This window comes from Triturus cristatus, chromosome 1_2 (genome assembly GCF_964204655.1).
Source record: "Triturus cristatus chromosome 1_2, aTriCri1.1, whole genome shotgun sequence".
Classification (NCBI taxonomy): Eukaryota; Metazoa; Chordata; class Amphibia; order Caudata; family Salamandridae; genus Triturus; species Triturus cristatus.
In genome coordinates this window covers 147,701,913-147,719,419 of record NC_140580.1, presented here as the reverse complement: position 1 = coordinate 147,719,419, position 17,507 = coordinate 147,701,913, and the positions used below count along the sequence as shown (strand labels likewise).

At 40.6% G+C, this 17,507-nt stretch overlaps 1 protein-coding gene across 2 annotated transcripts in view; it reads left to right on the top strand.

The window, feature by feature from the left end:
* Positions 1-17,507, top strand: part of HABP2 (hyaluronan binding protein 2) — a 227,122-nt gene that overhangs the window by 187,773 nt on the left and 21,842 nt on the right. For both annotated transcript variants that reach the window (XM_085603357.1, XM_085603356.1), the window contains exons 9-11: positions 10,689-10,783; positions 12,973-13,291; positions 17,236-17,378. In XM_085603357.1, coding sequence (XP_085459483.1) covers positions 10,689-10,783; positions 12,973-13,291; positions 17,236-17,378 — 557 coding nt within the window. The remainder of the gene's footprint in view (positions 1-10,688; positions 10,784-12,972; positions 13,292-17,235; positions 17,379-17,507) is intronic.

Sequence of the window (17,507 nt, the reverse complement as noted above, 5' to 3'; positions counted from 1 at the left end):
TGGATACAATTAGAAAAGTGGATATTGTTGACACTATTTACTCTACCTATACCAGTTTGTTTTCAGAAAGTGGAGCTCTTTTTAGAAAAAACCCACAGAGTACTCAAGAATATCTATCAACAGTATACACTCTATTGTCCAAAGAGCAATTATTCTCTCAAAATAACCAAGGTCTGAAGGTGCTAAAGATCATACTGCCTGCGGCCTTCATTCTGAGGTGAAACCTTTACAGATAGCCCATCTTCTGAAGCAAAACAAGCAGATGTACATAGATTAGTACCTACTGCACACAGTCTTCCATGTTAAGTAGAAATTGTCATACTGAGAAGATTCTGTCTAATAACTCAAGGCTGCTTACACTGTAGTTTGTAGAATCTTTACCCTGCCGGAAACATTTTCCGTAGTACAAAAAACTTGTGTGGAACATAATGAGCATAAGTCTGCTGTCACTTGCACACAGAGTTACTCTTCAATACTAAGATTTATAACAAGTTCAATACCTCTACACACCTATGGTGCATTAGGAGCACATGCATTGTAAAATCCCTTATAACAATTAGCTGGACATAGGCTGTACAAAAATAGGTTGAAAAGTAATATGGCACTACTGCCTGCCACTATGTAAACTACAAAAACAAACTACCACACACATTGGATGATGTTATCAGTGATGTCATCGTCCTCTCATTCTCAGCAAATCCCAATGACAAAATCCAACTTCCACAACTGCATGAAGAACATTTCAGCCTGGATGAAAGACAACTGCCTGAAGCTTAACGTGGATAAGACCGAAGTGCTGATTTTTGGAAGCCACACCTCCCTCTGGAAGGAATCCTGGTGGCCATCAAAGCTCAGACCCTACCCCACTCCAAAAGATCATGCCCGCAACATCAGCATGATCCTAACGAACGAGCTCTCTATCAAATGACAGGCCAACACCGTCTCCTCAGCCTGCTTCCACATGCTCTGCAAGTGGCACCCCACCAACCCCAGGAAAACAGTGACACAGACCCACATCACCAGCCGTCTAGACTACGGCAATGCACTCTATGCAGGCACCACTGGTAAACATATGACTCCAGATCATCCAGAACGCAGCAGCCAGGCTGATCCTCAACCTGCCTAAAAAAAAACACACCTCCCAGCACCTGAGAAAGCCTCCACTGGCTCCCCATCCAGAAGAGATGCCTCTTCAAGCTCCTGACCTATGCCTATAAAACCCTCCACTACCAAGGACCAGCATACATGAACTACTGCCTGAACTTCCACCAACCATCCAGAAACCTCCGCTCCACTCACCTTGCCCTCACACAGACACCGTGCTTCAGACGCTGCAGCACCAGAGGACGATCTTTCTCCCACCTCGCCAGCAAATCCTGGAACGCCCTTCCCCACCACCTTCAAACAGCACCCTGATTGGCAGACTTCAGGAAGGGACTCAAGACCTGGATCTTCGACTCAGAACCACAGCCCTGTGCCTGAATGCCCTCACAGGTGAGAAGCTGCGCTTTATAAGTACAGTTTGATTGATTGATTGATGTCATTTGCAATGTCATGAGTGATGTCATAAATGATGCCATAGATCATGTCATGAGTGATGTCATATGTGAGGTCATAAGCACTGCGCGAGTTAAAGTTAGTTCTGGTAACTATAACTGGCGAGTTGTTTTTGTTCAAAATGTTAATAATGTCACAGACATATTCACCTAACTATATCATTACTTGAACCTTTGGTCTTTCAGTGAATTTCTGAAGCTTTTTTTAAAAAATGGATCTTTATATCACACATAACTATAATGTTGATTTATTCTTTGTTTTTTCCATGATTATACATACATACATATATGTTTAAGTCTGTTAATCTTTTTAGTTACTGTAATTTAAATACTTTTAAATGTATAAACCTTATGCAATCTTGATATTTAAGTACCACAATATTTTGTAGTTGACATTTTGCTAGTTACATTGTAAGTATGTACACTTGATATTTATGACCAGAAGATTTTCCTCAGATATTTGTGTAACACCATATTTCTTACATCTATAATTTGTCACAAAAGCAACTTAACAAACAATATACCTCCTTAGATTCCCCACATTAAAATCTAGTAAATACAACTGAAGGTATTCTCAAATAACATAGTAAAAGAATGCAGATTAAAAAAAACGTGATTAGTAAAACATACATTTGCTAACTTCATGCCGTATAAAACACACTACACGTGTGCACCAGTGTTGGAACCCTTGGTGCACACCTTCCAAATGCAGGTTGAAACACATGATCAACTGGGTCAAAAGGAAATAGCCAGTGATGAAGCAGGTAAAAATTCTGTATACCTCCTCTAATTTGCATGAAATTAATTACATAATCATTCTAAAATTAATTTACAATAACATGTTTGAAGTGGAAGTGTTATTAATCAACCTTTACACCTTGATAAACATAAATACACGTGGGACTAAATTGCGAATTGCATGGCAGAACAATTAATTAATTAACTACGGTACGCAAAACTAACCTTAGACTGTGGTGAAATAGTAAAATTGCATGATTTATGTTGCTTTGTGATCGTTTGTGCTTTAAAAGTCATCAAGTGGTAAGTATTATGGCTTTAAATGTTGCTACAGCTAGGAAAATACTAATATATAACGGGATTAGTATGGCTTTGAACATCAGAACTTTCATTTCTATATTTTAATTGCTGTTATGTCTATTTCTGCTTAAGTTGACATTCGGGCCTATTAGGCCGCAGTACCCCAGATGGCGTTCTCTGAAGCAGATGCTACCATGTGCACGTGATGACTTCTGCGCATGCCCAGATGGCTCTTGAAATCATGAGGTAGCTTGAACTCCTGACATTGTGTTCCCTGCCAAGGCTGAAAGTCAGGAACTTGACCACCAGCCAAGGGATGACCAGATGTAAGTCAAGGAAGAGACAAAGAGAGGACCTATCAGTGGGACCATTTTACCTTGGGAAAAGATACAGCTACTACTCCCCTGCCTGGGAACGGAACAGACAATGACAATTTGAGAACTTTGTGAAAAGTCACTATGGAGAACAAGTTTGCACTGGGAAAATTTCAACAACCTACTGATAACCCCGAACTGTCCAATCAGAACATTTTCAGTTATATTCTTAATATATTTCTTCATGTCCTGACTTTCGTCAGGAATATAAGTACAGCAATGTTGTACTTTCAGCATTCCACAGACTCCTTCCTCTTTTGCCAATATAATGTCAAGGGCAAGTCGATTTTGCATTACCATAGCTCTCATGGCAACCATTTCGGTATTTACCATTAAGAACCCTCCAGCTGTGCTTGTTGATATACGATCCACAACTGTGGACAATTTTCTAATTTTATGTGCATTCAGAGATATTCCAACTGCTGGTATCCGTGCTCCAAAGATATCCCGAATAATTTCTGACCAACTCTCCCTTCTTCTACGTGTTAGCTGTCTACCTATTTTGTGCAATCCGTCATCTCCCCTTTCCACATGAAATATTTTTGGAAAGACCAGGCTTAAGTAACAAGTCCCATACCAATGGTCTAGCAACCTATAATAAGCTCTGTTCCCACAGATGTAATACGAATTAAGTTTTATTGTTCAATTACCTAAAATAATTGCAATATACTATCATTGTTAAAAGGACAAAATTAAAAATCCTGTACATATTATTACAAATTGTTGAAGCATAAAACCTTAAAATTAATGTCGACACTGGCTATAAAGTGCAGATGCATTAGGCTTAAAGGAACATTTTGTCAAGGTCTCTCTTGCTTGATGGCCAACTGGTTTCTTTTTATCACTCTATATTCTGCCTCAAAGCGGTTCAAATTAGTTCTATAAATTTCCCCAGTTGAGCTGTTTTAGCAGAAAAACACAAGTAAGAAATTTCACTGCATCGTACGAGACCTTGGGTTCTGCAGATTGGAAGGACTAATCGATGCCTCTCGTTAGCTAACTTAGGGCAACAACACAGCAGATGAAACCAGGATTTGCGATAATAATTGTAGAGACGACATGATACAAGATTGTCCTGCCGGGCCCAGGCTTGATTAAAATCCGCAATGGGTAGTGCAAGAAGTCTCATATAAGTGATTTTTTTCCGGGCCGGGACTGACAGTGCTTGCGCAAAGTAAGGCTGCGGTTAACCCACTATGTAGAAGGAATCCAGTGCTAAGAGATTAGATTGATGGTGTAATCTGTCCAAATCTCTTTCATAGGACATTTTCTTGACTTGTCTGTTCACTGATCTTTTCCATAAAGCAACTGGAATATTTGAATTGTGCAAATTTTGCATGTCTATTCCCAACAATTTTGTGCCTGCTGTCAGCTGCACCTGCCGTGGGGAGCCACTTTCTTCAAAAGTTATTTTGATAGGCGTACAGAAATTTGGTGGCTCGTAAGAAGTTTATTGAAGGCACCAGGAAAGACCAAGTGGCCATAATTAAGGGAGGGCACTACTTTTGCTTTTAAGACTTTCAGAATTGGTTCTACAGTTGGGCTGTGAAGTTTTCGGTTGAGATTTCTCAGGCAATAGAGAATGCCAGTCCCCTTACTTCTCAAATATTTCAAATGGGCTGAGGGTGTGGCCCCCTCCGATATCCTGAGACCCAAATAATTATAACTTTTGCAAGTTTTAATTTGCAGTTCTCCTAGGTGCCATTGAGCTGTCCTCTTTCGATGGTACTTCCCAAAGATTATTATCCTGGTCTTCTCCTGATTCACCAGATGTAATATATTCCAGGGAATACCAGATCTTTTCCTCCTTTAAATCCCCATCCTCCCATGATTTTGTATAAGGCATGGCACTCACCTACAAAATAATTATCATATTCGTATTATCTTTGCTTATGCATATCTTCCCTTTCTGGGGCCAATCTAAAGCCATTGCCAGGTTTATTCCTCCTTTAAATGATTTTCTTTCCCAACATCCCAAAAGGTTGTTTCCATCTTTTCCCCAGACACTTTCTTTTACATTTTAACTCTCCTCTCCTCTACCATGTTCAGGAAAGTTTTCTCTTCTTTTCTTAAGTAAGGTTATTTTTAAACACTTCCTCTAAAGTTAATTGTCTTGTTTCCAGGAAAAATTCACCTAGAGTTTAACCAGGAATCACCTTGTTTAGTTCAGGAACTACAGAAATCCGTGAGAAAATATTATCTATATCAGTGTAATAGTATTCTAATGTTCCTGTTTTATAAAACAAACTAGCTCAGACACTACACGTTATCCCATATGTCAAAGGAAGGTGATGATAAGTGACACCTTCTGATAGAGATGCAGGTAACTGCATGCATACATAGCAGTCTCTAACGTCCATTGCGTTCACATACTCATACAATAACTTTGAAAAAACATTGTTAGAAAAATTATTTATGGACTGTTTTATCTACCAATTTTGTGACATGACTGTCATCGGCTTTTTCATCATTAGTTCCATTTACTGTGTGTCCACCTATATTTTCAAATGTTACTCTAAATGAAATTGTTATTGCTAATATAATCCACACAAGCATTCATAATCCTGTACAACAAAAACATATTTTACACCATCTTCGAAGAAATCCACTTGTTGGATATCTATTTTCATTGTTTGCCATTTTGGCAATGATCAGTGTCTTTTGACTTACCCTCTTTCTTCAACAATTTACCTTTGTCTAAACCTGGTCATGTGTCCGGTCCGGCTTTTAATTTCTTTCGATTTCTTTTTTGTCACTCAATCCATGTATGAATCGTCCTTATCCTTAGGTTCACAGTCTTTGTTCAGAATTTCCTGATCATCCGTTTCTTCTCTAGTGTCAGACAAGAACTATCAGGGTTTCCGAATCTTCTTCTCCTTTGTCCACCTCTTGCACAGTCACTCTTAGACTTTCTTGGCTATCAGCTTCCTCTTACATATCAGGAAGTGCCACATATGTCCATTCCGGTGACTTGTACTTCGGGTTTGGTTTCTTTATCCTCTTTGTGCTTTGCAAGTGCTTCTGATCCATATCCTTTTGTTTCTCTTGACTAGACACTTCATTCACTTGTTCAGCATTATCAGGCTATAGTCTGGTTAGTCGGTATCTCAACCTCTTGATTTTGTTGGGCCAAATATCTTCTTTCAAAGGCCTTTTCAATTTAGATACTTTCCCTTTTCGTTCTGTTTTCCAAGCTCTTTTCCTCAAAATTCTTCCACCTTTATTTTCTTTTATTGTGTCCCTACACCTCCACGGGGTTCTTCCGCAATTACTTCACCCTCACTCGCTGTATCTAATTCCTCACCTTCTATCTCTATGACTTCCGGGGGAATTTCTCTTGTGCTTGTACTCAGGATTTCTTTTCCAAAGATTACTTGTTCAGTTTTTCCAGTATCATGATTTGTTCTTTCTTGTATTCCTACTGGTTCTGTCTCAGATTCAGAGCTTGTATCAGAAATTTCAAGGTGTCTTCTTAGTGGTATATTTCTTGTCCAACAATTTGACTTGGACCTTTTTCACCTGCTTCTGGGTTTTGTCTTGTTCTTGTTTCTTCTGATTCTGAACTGGTATCTGATGCTTCTCGTTGTTCCTCTTCAGATTGATCTTCCGGATTTGGGACTCGAAGAGTGTGACTGGCATGAATCCAGTTCTTCACCTCTGCACACTTCACAGCAGTTGTTGTTGTAAGAATCACTTGTCGTGGTCTTCCCCAGCGTGGAACCAGACAATTTCTTCTTCTGTGTACTTTTCTGCGGACCCAATCTCCAGGACTCAAGTCATGAGCTGGCTTCTTTTCAAGAGTGGTCGCATCTGGTCCAACCTGATGAAACACAGAATGTACCATATCAGCCAATTATTTGCAATAATCCAAGACGAAGTCATCAGATATAGGCAGCAGTTTGTTGACAGGAATGAAAACATTTCTCATTGCTCTACCCATGATAATTTCATGGGGGCTCAGACCAGTTTTCCTATTAGGAATTGATCTAATGCTCATCAGAACAAGAGGCAAGACATCTGGCCATTTTAGACCTGTGGCCAAACACATTTTTCCCAATCTGTTCTTTATGGTGCCATTCATTTGTTCCACCACTCCAGAAGCCTCTGGTCGGAAGGCACAATGCAGTTTTTGTTGTACATTCAATGCTTCACAAATCAATTTTATAACTTCATTCTGGAAATGTATCCCTCTATCTGTTTCAATCATTACTAGGAAACCAAACCTAGGAATGAACTCTCTCAGTAGGAGTTTTGCTACACCAGAAATAACATCATGATACAATCCTGTGAGCGATATTACCCAACTACTAAGAATTTGCCCCCACAGTTCAAGGGAATATCCAGGATGGCATTTTTGGACAAATGCATTCCCCTTCTCAGAGGGAAGTGTGCCATATATAAAATAACTGCTGCCATGTTGGCCATCTCTTCTCAATGTTCCAAAACCTTTTACTAAGTGGAAATGTAGATGTTTTATTAAACTCACCTAATTCACCTTTGATTCTTCATAGATTTGTTCCGTTGTTTGCACATCTTATGTGTGCTAAGGTCCCGAAAAACAGAATCCTGAGGTTTGAATACTTTCAGGTATAACAGTGAAGGCGTGATTATAGCAATCCACGTGGTTGGAATCTTTCATAACCACCACTGCAGCAAGATATCAAATCATAAACATATGCAAATTCTGCCCTCATGTCCCCTTCTCACAGAGCCAAAACACTGATAAACTATTTTCTTATCAGCAAACTGAACTATTACAATAGTCTTTCAGTGAGCTTCTTCCTCACGGCTTCTCTCTCCTTGATAAAGCCATGAGCTGCTAAAAACAGCCAAAACCTCCAGAGCCTGGAAGAAGAATATATTACATGGGGATTCTGACCCAGAGTTACCAATTCCCCTGGTAACTCCTTATTCCGCTTGACTTTCTCAGGTACAAACCCTTAATCCATGTTAATTTTGCACTCCAATAGTAACAGGATCCTCGTTATCCTTAAGTCCAGGAGTGCAGAATTAAGACCCAATACCCGTGCACTCCTGATGAGGCTGCACCTTTTATAACCACATTGCATTTTGTAATTCCACCAACTTCATCCATTGTCCTATGTACAGAATGAACACCTGCCATACTGTACAATATGTCTCATCACTGTTAAATGCTACTAACTGTTACATAAACAAATAAATATGAAACCATTGATATTTTTTTAAGTATGGGGCAGATACATTTTCCAATGTCGTTGTTAGTTCTAGCTGGTTTAAAAGGTAACCTAATATGGATTACAGGAAAATAGTAAAGCCAACTATAATATTGGTTCTATCTCTCTGGGTACAAACCTCTAAAAATGAAAAACTGAAAACCTTAATCATGATTATGTAGTTTGAATGCTGCTTGCACAGAGAACCAAAAAGACCAAAACGAAGATGAACCTCTTGAATACTTACTTTAACTGGAGGAATACACACCTGAAACTAAGCAAAATACCATGCCCTTAATTATGCAATCTATGCAAAAAATATAATGGAACAGGATCCAAAATGGGAAGGGCAAGAGTTTTCCACCAAAAATATATGAGGCCTTAAACTGACTAATATCCACCACTCAAATTACTTTCATATTTCACCATTCTAATTCACCACTAATCCTTTATGGGTTTCTGGAGTAGTGTGCTTTAACACGCCATCAGGTGTAACAAGTGCTATATAAATTCAAACCTTTCTTCCTCTTCTTTCCTTCCGAATCCAAATAACTGACTAACCCATCCACCACTTAAAATTATCTTGCATGTTTCACTATACTAATTCAACACTAATCCTCTATGGGTCCCGGAGTAGCGTGCTACTTGCCAAAAAAGCGATGTGACGCCTCATCAGGGGTAGTATGCGCTATACAAATGCAATTACAATACAATACAATACAATGTTGTTATGATAAGGGTTAATAGTAAATAATTCCACCTAAGTAAAAAAAATAGCATTAGTCACCCTTGCCCCTGCACTCATCCTCGGCCCAAATTAATCTAGAGTAAATATTCATCACCATCTAACCCCTGGTTTAGGGTCTCAGGGTAGCAAGCCTGATCCTGGAACTTCAAAATGGAGAAAGCTACACATGACTTGGTCAGGTGTACAAAGATGGAGCGACCACCAGTGAGTGATAACACATTTCTGTGAACTTAAATAGCTGAGGCCTGCTCGTGCATCCTCGTTTTAGAGATGATACCCACTTGGAAAATATGTGGTTCACCAAGACCAAAAGTACCAAAGGATGAGGTGTCAGAAAGTTAATAGTGAAGTGACCCATCACAGAGAGGTTCCCCTGTGAGAATGGTTGCATACTGAACAGGAAGTCGTAACTTTTCAATGTTTTTTGATAACTGCAGTGGCTCCCATCCTTGATACATTTCTTTAGGATTGCACAGAAAAGGGGAAATGTCCCTTTCCCCAAAGTGTGGATTGGGATTTGGCGTAAGGGCCAGAGCTGCCGACTTTGGAGCTGAGGAACCAGGTTCGAGCCTTGGCGTCGGCTCAGCTCCTGTGAATCTGGGCAAATCACTTAATCACCCCAAGCTAAATGAACATGTCCTTTTGTAGCATATCTGGTGCTCATGTAAAGCGCTCCATTATCATCGAGTAGAGTCTGTGATATATAAAAAAAATAAAACAGAAAAAAAAAAGTCATTTCTGGCACATAATATCTCTTTGATACCTGTGTTTATGTTTATCACCCTCGCAAAGGGTACCATTTTCTACTCTGAGAATCCAATGCTACGTTTGATTTGATTTTTTTTTAGATTTGTAATCGTTTTTAATAATCTTACAATAAAGACTATTATTATTATTATTTTTTAGAATTGTTAATAAATCTGGCCTGGAAATTCTGGGCCTCATTTATGAAAAGTGACGCATCGCTGCGTGAAAACAGTGATTTGTCACTTTCCATTACGCCCTCCTTGTCACACCAATGATGCATCATATTTACAGTATGATGCATCATGTCGCGAGGAGTTACAGATACGGCAGTATTTCTGACGTATCTGTAGGCGCAAAAATGACGCATTGCTGGAGTGTGTCACAAAAGTGAAGCAACTCTGCAATGGGTCGTTTCAAATGGGCATGTCCCATTTCAAATGTGCCTGCATCAGTCTTACGCCTGCTGTGAGGCAGGCGCAAGATACTGACGCATTTGCGACCTAGAAGTGGCGCAGTGAAATCTCATAGATTTCACTGCGTCACCTCTACAAGGCTTACATGCGTCAGAACGCCCCCCTGCATACATTATACCTGGCGCAGGTATAATGTGGCGCAGGGGTTTACAAAGTGACCTAGATGCGTCACTTTGTAAATATGACGCAATATGGCGCATTTTTTACCCTGCTGGTGCGTCACAAAAAGTGATGCACCGACGGCGCAAAAGTGACGAAAGGGCTCATAAATAAGCCCCTCTGTTTCTAAGATCAAGTGAGGGTAACTCACCTGAGTAAAAGCTATGGCTGCCTCCCTGGGAATGCCAAGAACTTCTGTTATCACAAAAGAACCGAAGACACTTCGTTCATACTTGTTTTTTCAGCATGATCTTTTATTTTTCTCGAGGCATCGGTGCAAATGTGAAGCATTTTGGAACTTTATTCTATGCTGGAAAACAATCTGAATGTATTTGACTAACTTATTTTGCAAGTCATCATTGTCTTTTGACCATGCTGGTGTTGTTTTCTTCAACCAGGAACCCTGGTGGTGCAGAGAGGCCTTGGTGCTACTACGTGGGTCTCAACGGGACCCTCAAAAGAAGCCTGTGCAATATCCGTGCTTGTGAAAAACGTACGTAAATGTAATGCTGATCTCCGCATAACACAGCGGGGACAACCACGCGCCTCCCAAGTCATTGACTGAATATAATGATCAGTGCACACCATGGGATATTATGAAAGAATCGCTGGTTTGACTAGTTTATTTCCTAGATGCTTGTGAATAAATAAAGACAGGCCTTTAAACTGGAGTGTGCATTAGTATATTTTGTATGAGGGGCATCCTTTCTTTTGCGTAACAACTTAAGGGAAGGAATGTCTGATGGCTAGCGACCGTACCCTCCGCTTCAAGAAAAAGAAATCCGCCCCCCACAATCTGTATTTTGTTGTAGTGTGATTGTGCGTAGTGGTTGATGGTTCTGTGGACTAATACATCCACTGCAGGACTTTTTATTTGACCTCATGGTCACAAGATTGAATTCCAATGGGTCCTCTCTGCCTTTGGGCCTCTGAAGTCCATAAAACAAGTACCATTGAGTTGGGTGGCAATAAACAGGCACTTCACAATTTCACATCATATGCTATGCTGTAGGGTTGATGCTGCAGCTCTTGAAGATGTAGTGTTTGTGTAGTTGAAATTTTAGTGTTGCTGTTCTGATGAAATTGTATAGCGGTAGCCATGATGTTGCAGTCACAGTGTTAGTTTCCTTCTGCTGTAGTCAATTTGTGGCAGCTGTATTGCTCTTACGGTGCTTAGTTTTAGTGCTTCGGTGTTCATTGTAGTGATGGAGGACATAGGGCAACAGGGTCTGCAGCACCACAAGCATCTGTTAAAGCTGGGCACTCAGGGGAATATTTACAATGGGTATCCACACCACAGCATCACTCCTAGCGATGTTCTGGTAGCAATATTCCTTTCTCCTTATTTTCAAGGCGGCGTTAAGCTACTTAAAGTGGCCTAATGCTGGCTTGTATATAAGGTTTCTTTTCACGCTCCACGTGGAAGGGGTGTGCAATGGGTGTTGCAGTAGGCGTTCCGCCGCAGTACCCATTGCGTTTTGGTAGTGTGCCATATTTACAAGGCTGGGGCAACCCCAAAACCTAAGACCAGGGAGACTGGGAAAACAAAGAGAAATGATTAACCTCTCCTCTTATTCTGCAGCCCATATAGAAAGAGCAAATCGCCTTTCAAGATTGTTTATGTGCAGGAAGGTGTCCCTTGCTGCACATAAACAATCGCCCCTGCAGCGCAGGCAACCTTGCAGCATGGCACAAGGGTGCCTGAACTGGTGCTAGGCAGCTTCATTAGTGCCAGGGGAATCACAGGAGCAGCCACAGTGGGGGTAGCGTTCTTGATGGGCCTCTTTTGTCTACAACTCGGCAGGCAAAGACATAAAAAACATGTAATGGTGACAAATTGAGAGAGCGAAAGGAAGGATGGGTGTTTGAGTAAAAGGGTGGATGGATGGGTGAGAGAAAGGGGGATGGGTCGATGGATGGATGAATGACTGAAAGAATGGATGAATAGATGGATGAGTGCAAGGGCCGATGGAGAGACGGATAAGTGAAAGAATGAAAGGGGGATGGATGGTTAGATAGATAGATAGATAGATAGATAGATAGATAGATAGACAGACAGACAGACAGACAGACAGACAGACAGACAGACAGACAGATAGATAGATAGATAGATAGATAGATAGATAGATAGATAGATAGATAGATAGATAGATAGATAGATAGATAGATAGATAGATAGATAGATAGATAGATAGATAGATAGATAGATAGATAGATAGATAGATAGATAGATAGATAGATAGATAGATAGACTGATAGATGGACTGAATGGTGAAAGACGGAATGATGGATCAAATAATGGATGTATGAAAGAAAGAGTATGTGAAATGGTAGACATCAGAAGGTGGACAGAAGGATGAACGAATAGGTGATTGGATGGAAGATTTTCTGGCACTTGCTTCATTTGCTTGGTGCTATAAGACCTATAGTTCGAAGTAGGTGGTATTTTAATTTTCTGGCTGCTCTTTCAAAATTAAAATGCATTGCATGACAACCATAGCAAGGGGATAAGTTCGCTGTTGAAATCATTGTTTCTGTTTTAGGACATTCCATTTTCTTTATTTCCAAATGGAACTGTACTGAAAGAAAGAAGATGAACATTAGCACAGACTGTACCAGACTCTTTACGATTGTTCTTCCGCCCTGTACTTAATTTTAATTAAAATGTTGGTTCTCTTTCAGCGTTACCCACGATGGCAAGCCCTCTTTCCAGACCAGCGCTTATGTCCACTAAGATGATGGCGCCCAGACCGACAGAAATGGCAGCTAGGCCTGCCACAGCTCAGCCAGGAGCAGGATTCTCTACCTGTGGAGTGCCCGCTTTTCTTCGTACTCGGGGGCGAGTAATAGGTGGGAAAAGGGTAGAACCGGGCCGGCACCCGTGGCAGGTCTCTGTGGGGCTGAAGGTTCGAGTGTTCAGAATGGGCCCCGGACACGTCTGCGGTGGGTCACTCATCGCCTCCTGCTGGGTCCTAAGTGCTGCCCACTGCTTCCCACAGGTGTAAGTACATGCCACATTGTCTTTAACACAAACCAAAAAGCAAAGGAAATAGCAGTAAAGTGTGATTTGAGAAACAATTGTCCAAATCTACGATTTGTGTGTAAAAAGAAAAATAATTCAAAAATGTCGTACAGATATCAAAATTGTGTATCCGTCAGAAATTCAGACCAAGGGGCAAATTGACAAGATAATGACACAGTGCGGCGCTGCAAGCCATCTTGTTGCGCTGAGCTGTGTCATTAGGAAAGTGCAGGGATGAGTCGATTTTACAATACAATGCATCCCTGTGCTTTCCTTTGCACTGGCGTACAATAGGCTGCATAACGCCAACGCGCGGACTCTGGCGCCTGCATTGCAGGGATGATTGTTTTTGTGCAGGAAGGTATACCTTCCTGCACAAAAACAATCATAAATGGCATTTTCCTCCTAGATGGGCTGCAGAATACAGCACACATAGAAAGAGGAAAAAACTAGGAAAAATAAAGGTATTTCTCCTTGTTGCTCCACTTCTACGACTCCCCTGAGGAGGCTTTAGAATCTGAGGTTTACAAAACCTTGTAAATCTGGGAATGTGCCAGAATCCATGGGTGCAACCACAGCAACACCCATGGAACACCCTATCACATAGAGTAAGGCATGAAACGGGCCATATTTGCAAAGCCATGGACAGCTATGCAGGGTAGCATCATGTGTCCTTGTAAATAGGAGTCAGCACACTGCACCATCGGAGTGTCAAACAAAAGTGACGTGCTGGTGGCACAAGGGGCTTTTAAATATGGCCCCAAATGTCTAAAAAATGAATACCAGCATTATACAGTGAAAATGTTGTGTTTCAGATAATTTACATTGAAAAACACAACTAAACTTTTCCTTTCTCGCTAAACAAATGCTACCTCATGAATATGTAAAAAGAACATTGTGTGCAAAATGTAGCATTGCTTGCTTTTTAAGGTATGCTATATATTGTTGCTGACGCTAGATGTTTCCACCAGCACCTTGGGGACTCGTAGGAACCTTCCTTGTGAGGGGATTCAGAAAATGAAAAAAACAATCCTACTTTATTAATGCAAGCTGGAAAATGAAATGTTTGAAAAACAAATATACAATAATTTAACAAATGTTTGTAGTTCATATACTCAGTATTAATTAATGCATGCAAAGCTGGTTTAAACTTTATATACACACCCACACAGCCACTCACACACTCACACTGCAACTCACACACACACACACACACTCACACACCCACATAACCACTTGCACACCCACTCTAGGGACTATTGAGGCTTGGGGAGGGGGCCAAGTGCTCCCCCTCCCCTTTTTAAACATAATTGAAGGCCCTGGATATGTGGTCCCAGGGGCCTAATAAGGCTTCAGAAAAGTGGGGAGGGTTCATGCGGCCCCCTCTCCTTTTTTATTATATTTGGACCTAGTGAAGGAGTCCCCAGGGTCTATAAAGGGTTGGGGAGGGGGCAGTGCAACCTTCCTCCCCTTTTATTTACATTGCAGCCCTTAGGTTTGGGGTCCCCGGGGCCTAATTAGGCTCAGCAGGGAGGGGGGCAGTGTGCTCCCTCCCTTTATTAATTTCTTGGCCCAGAGGTATATAGTCTCTGGGGTGTAAGAATGCTCGGGGACACGGACCAAATGGCCCCTTTCCCATATTTTTATTTGTTTGTCCCTGGGGATAGGATTCCCAGGGCCTAATAAGGTTTGGGGGCTGCTAAAGACTGTGCACAGTGTGGAGTTTGCTGCCTGTAGGAGGATTGCTGCAGAATCCAGCGCTGTGACAGCCAATGGCCGTGTGCTGCAGGGGGTTCACTTTATGGATGGTAATAAACTATTATGTTGTGTTAAAAAAGCCCTACAAAATCACTGAAAAAAGCCAAAGGTTAAAGAAACATTATAGTTAGGTGTGATAAAAAGGTCTGTTTTTGTTTATTTTCAATCAAAAAATACACTGAAAAAACGAAGGTTAATGTAATGTTTTAGTTAGGTGAATATGTTAGTGACAACATTAACATTAAGGTTTTGAGCTAAAACAAATCAGAGAAACTCAACAGTTATGGTTAGCAGAACTAACTATAACTTGAGCCCCCTCCATGCATCACTTATGATCTCACACATTGCATCACTCATGACATGCTCCATGGCATCATTTATGACATCACTGAAGACATCTCATATGACATCATTTATGACATTACTGCCATCACTGATGACATCATCCGTGCTCCTTTTGTTCATAAATCTCTATAAACGTGGATTGCATTAAAGCTATGAAAGTAATGGCAAAAGAGCTCAAAATAATATGAAGCATCATTACGTCTATCATGCATACAGCCCGAGCTTGTGTTATGTGCAACGTTGCCCCTATAACATACACATCATGGGAAGCCAAGTTCATGTTGACTTTGAACCATAGATAAAAAGGTAAACTGTACTGCACACTGTGTTTAATCTGTATACATCTGTTCAGCAAAACCCATGTTTCTTCAGATTCTCAAGCCCTCTTTCATAACTCATGCTCTACTATGGAAAGTCTTAACCTGTATCAAACCACTGACAGTCATTGAACCGACATTGAGAAATGATGTGGTTAGGGTCTCTAAGGGAGAAAAATGGAGTTCGAGTAGTTTACCTCGCCCGTAGCTCTCACTGAGGTCTCACCGACTTTGCCGTGGAGTGAAGTGATCTCGTTGGAAAAGGTGCAGAAGCTTGATTGCGCTGGAACCGGATATCTCGACTAGATCCCGTGGCATGACGTGCTGGTCTGGGTTGCGCTGCTGACATCTGCGAACTGGCATCTCTGTGGCGGAACGGGAGCGTTTGGCCCCAAGTTTCCACCTGTGTAGGTGGGGTGGTAGGTGCCTGGTCCCTCCACCTCCAGACTCTGGAATACCCTTCCTGCATATGTAGAGAAGACACCTAATCTGCTTTCTTTCAGAAAACCTCCTAAAACGTGGATTTTCACTCTATGAGCTCTATCTGTTTTCTAATTCAGGCTCCTGTCCTCTATATGCATAGTTTTCACTTTATCGCCTGGTCCTCAGTTGGCAGCACCTAAACACCTTTGGGTAATATCTTGCACCTTATAAATATAAAATCATATCAAATAAAATCTTTCTAAAATCAGTTTTAGAAATACCAAAAACATAATCCTAATCCTAATTCCAACCCTAATTCAACCCTTTTTGTTTTGAAGCTTGTTTAGAATTATATTGACTTTAAATAAAGGTTACAAGCCTAGAAAAACATAAACAATCACATATGTAAAACGGAATTCCTAAAATAAAGGAGTGAATAAAAGAAAACAAAATTGACTGAGAATAAACTGAGCCAAATCTTTTGGACACCCAGGTAACAAAAGTTTAAAAACTTCGTTTCTGGAACATAGTGCCTCCACTTTGATTGACTAATTTGATTCCAATGAAAACTGTTTGTTAATTCTTTACCCTTGGGCGTGGGCATACCTCAACATATGGCGCATAGTGCTTCAAAATAAATAATGTCAACCCCATATTTATGGGGTTAAAACATTTTCTTATCTAAACTTAATCAAGGTGTTGAAACCTGTAGTTCATAGATTTTGCTTTACACAACTTTATTTAAAATTGTCCTTCTTTCTCCTGCTGCCACCTTGGTTTAGGGCAACACAAGGATCTTGATTACAAAAGAGAGAATCATAATTGCACCCAGTAGAAATCTGACACCTGGGGTTCGGGATTTATTGTGTGTTATAAATAGCATTTATTCTGAGTTTTTTCTTGGAATAGGGAATATCTAGGAAGGATTGATCAGAGACCCAACTGTATAACTTCAAATGAAGTGGATTAGCACTTATTGTATGGCAAGAAGTGTATCTTTAAACAAACGTGTTTCTTTTATTTAATAATACCAGTGGCCTTTGCCTAAGGCTCTTTCTTCTTGGCTCATTTGATATTCAGATTACGCGCGGAACTGCTGAAGGTATCACTTGGCAAACATGATATCAAGCAAAATGAGACCAATGAGCAAATCTTTGACGTAGAAGAGATCATTGTTCATGAGAAATATCAAGAACTACAGAGCAGTTTAGTCAACGATATTGGTAAGTAAAGTAATCTGTTCTTTGAAATATATTTTCCATGTCTGATATCAGATCTGGCATTGCCATTGTTGGAATACTTTAACTCGAAAACGGTAAAGAAATTTAAGGCAAAGCAAGGAGATTTCTGAT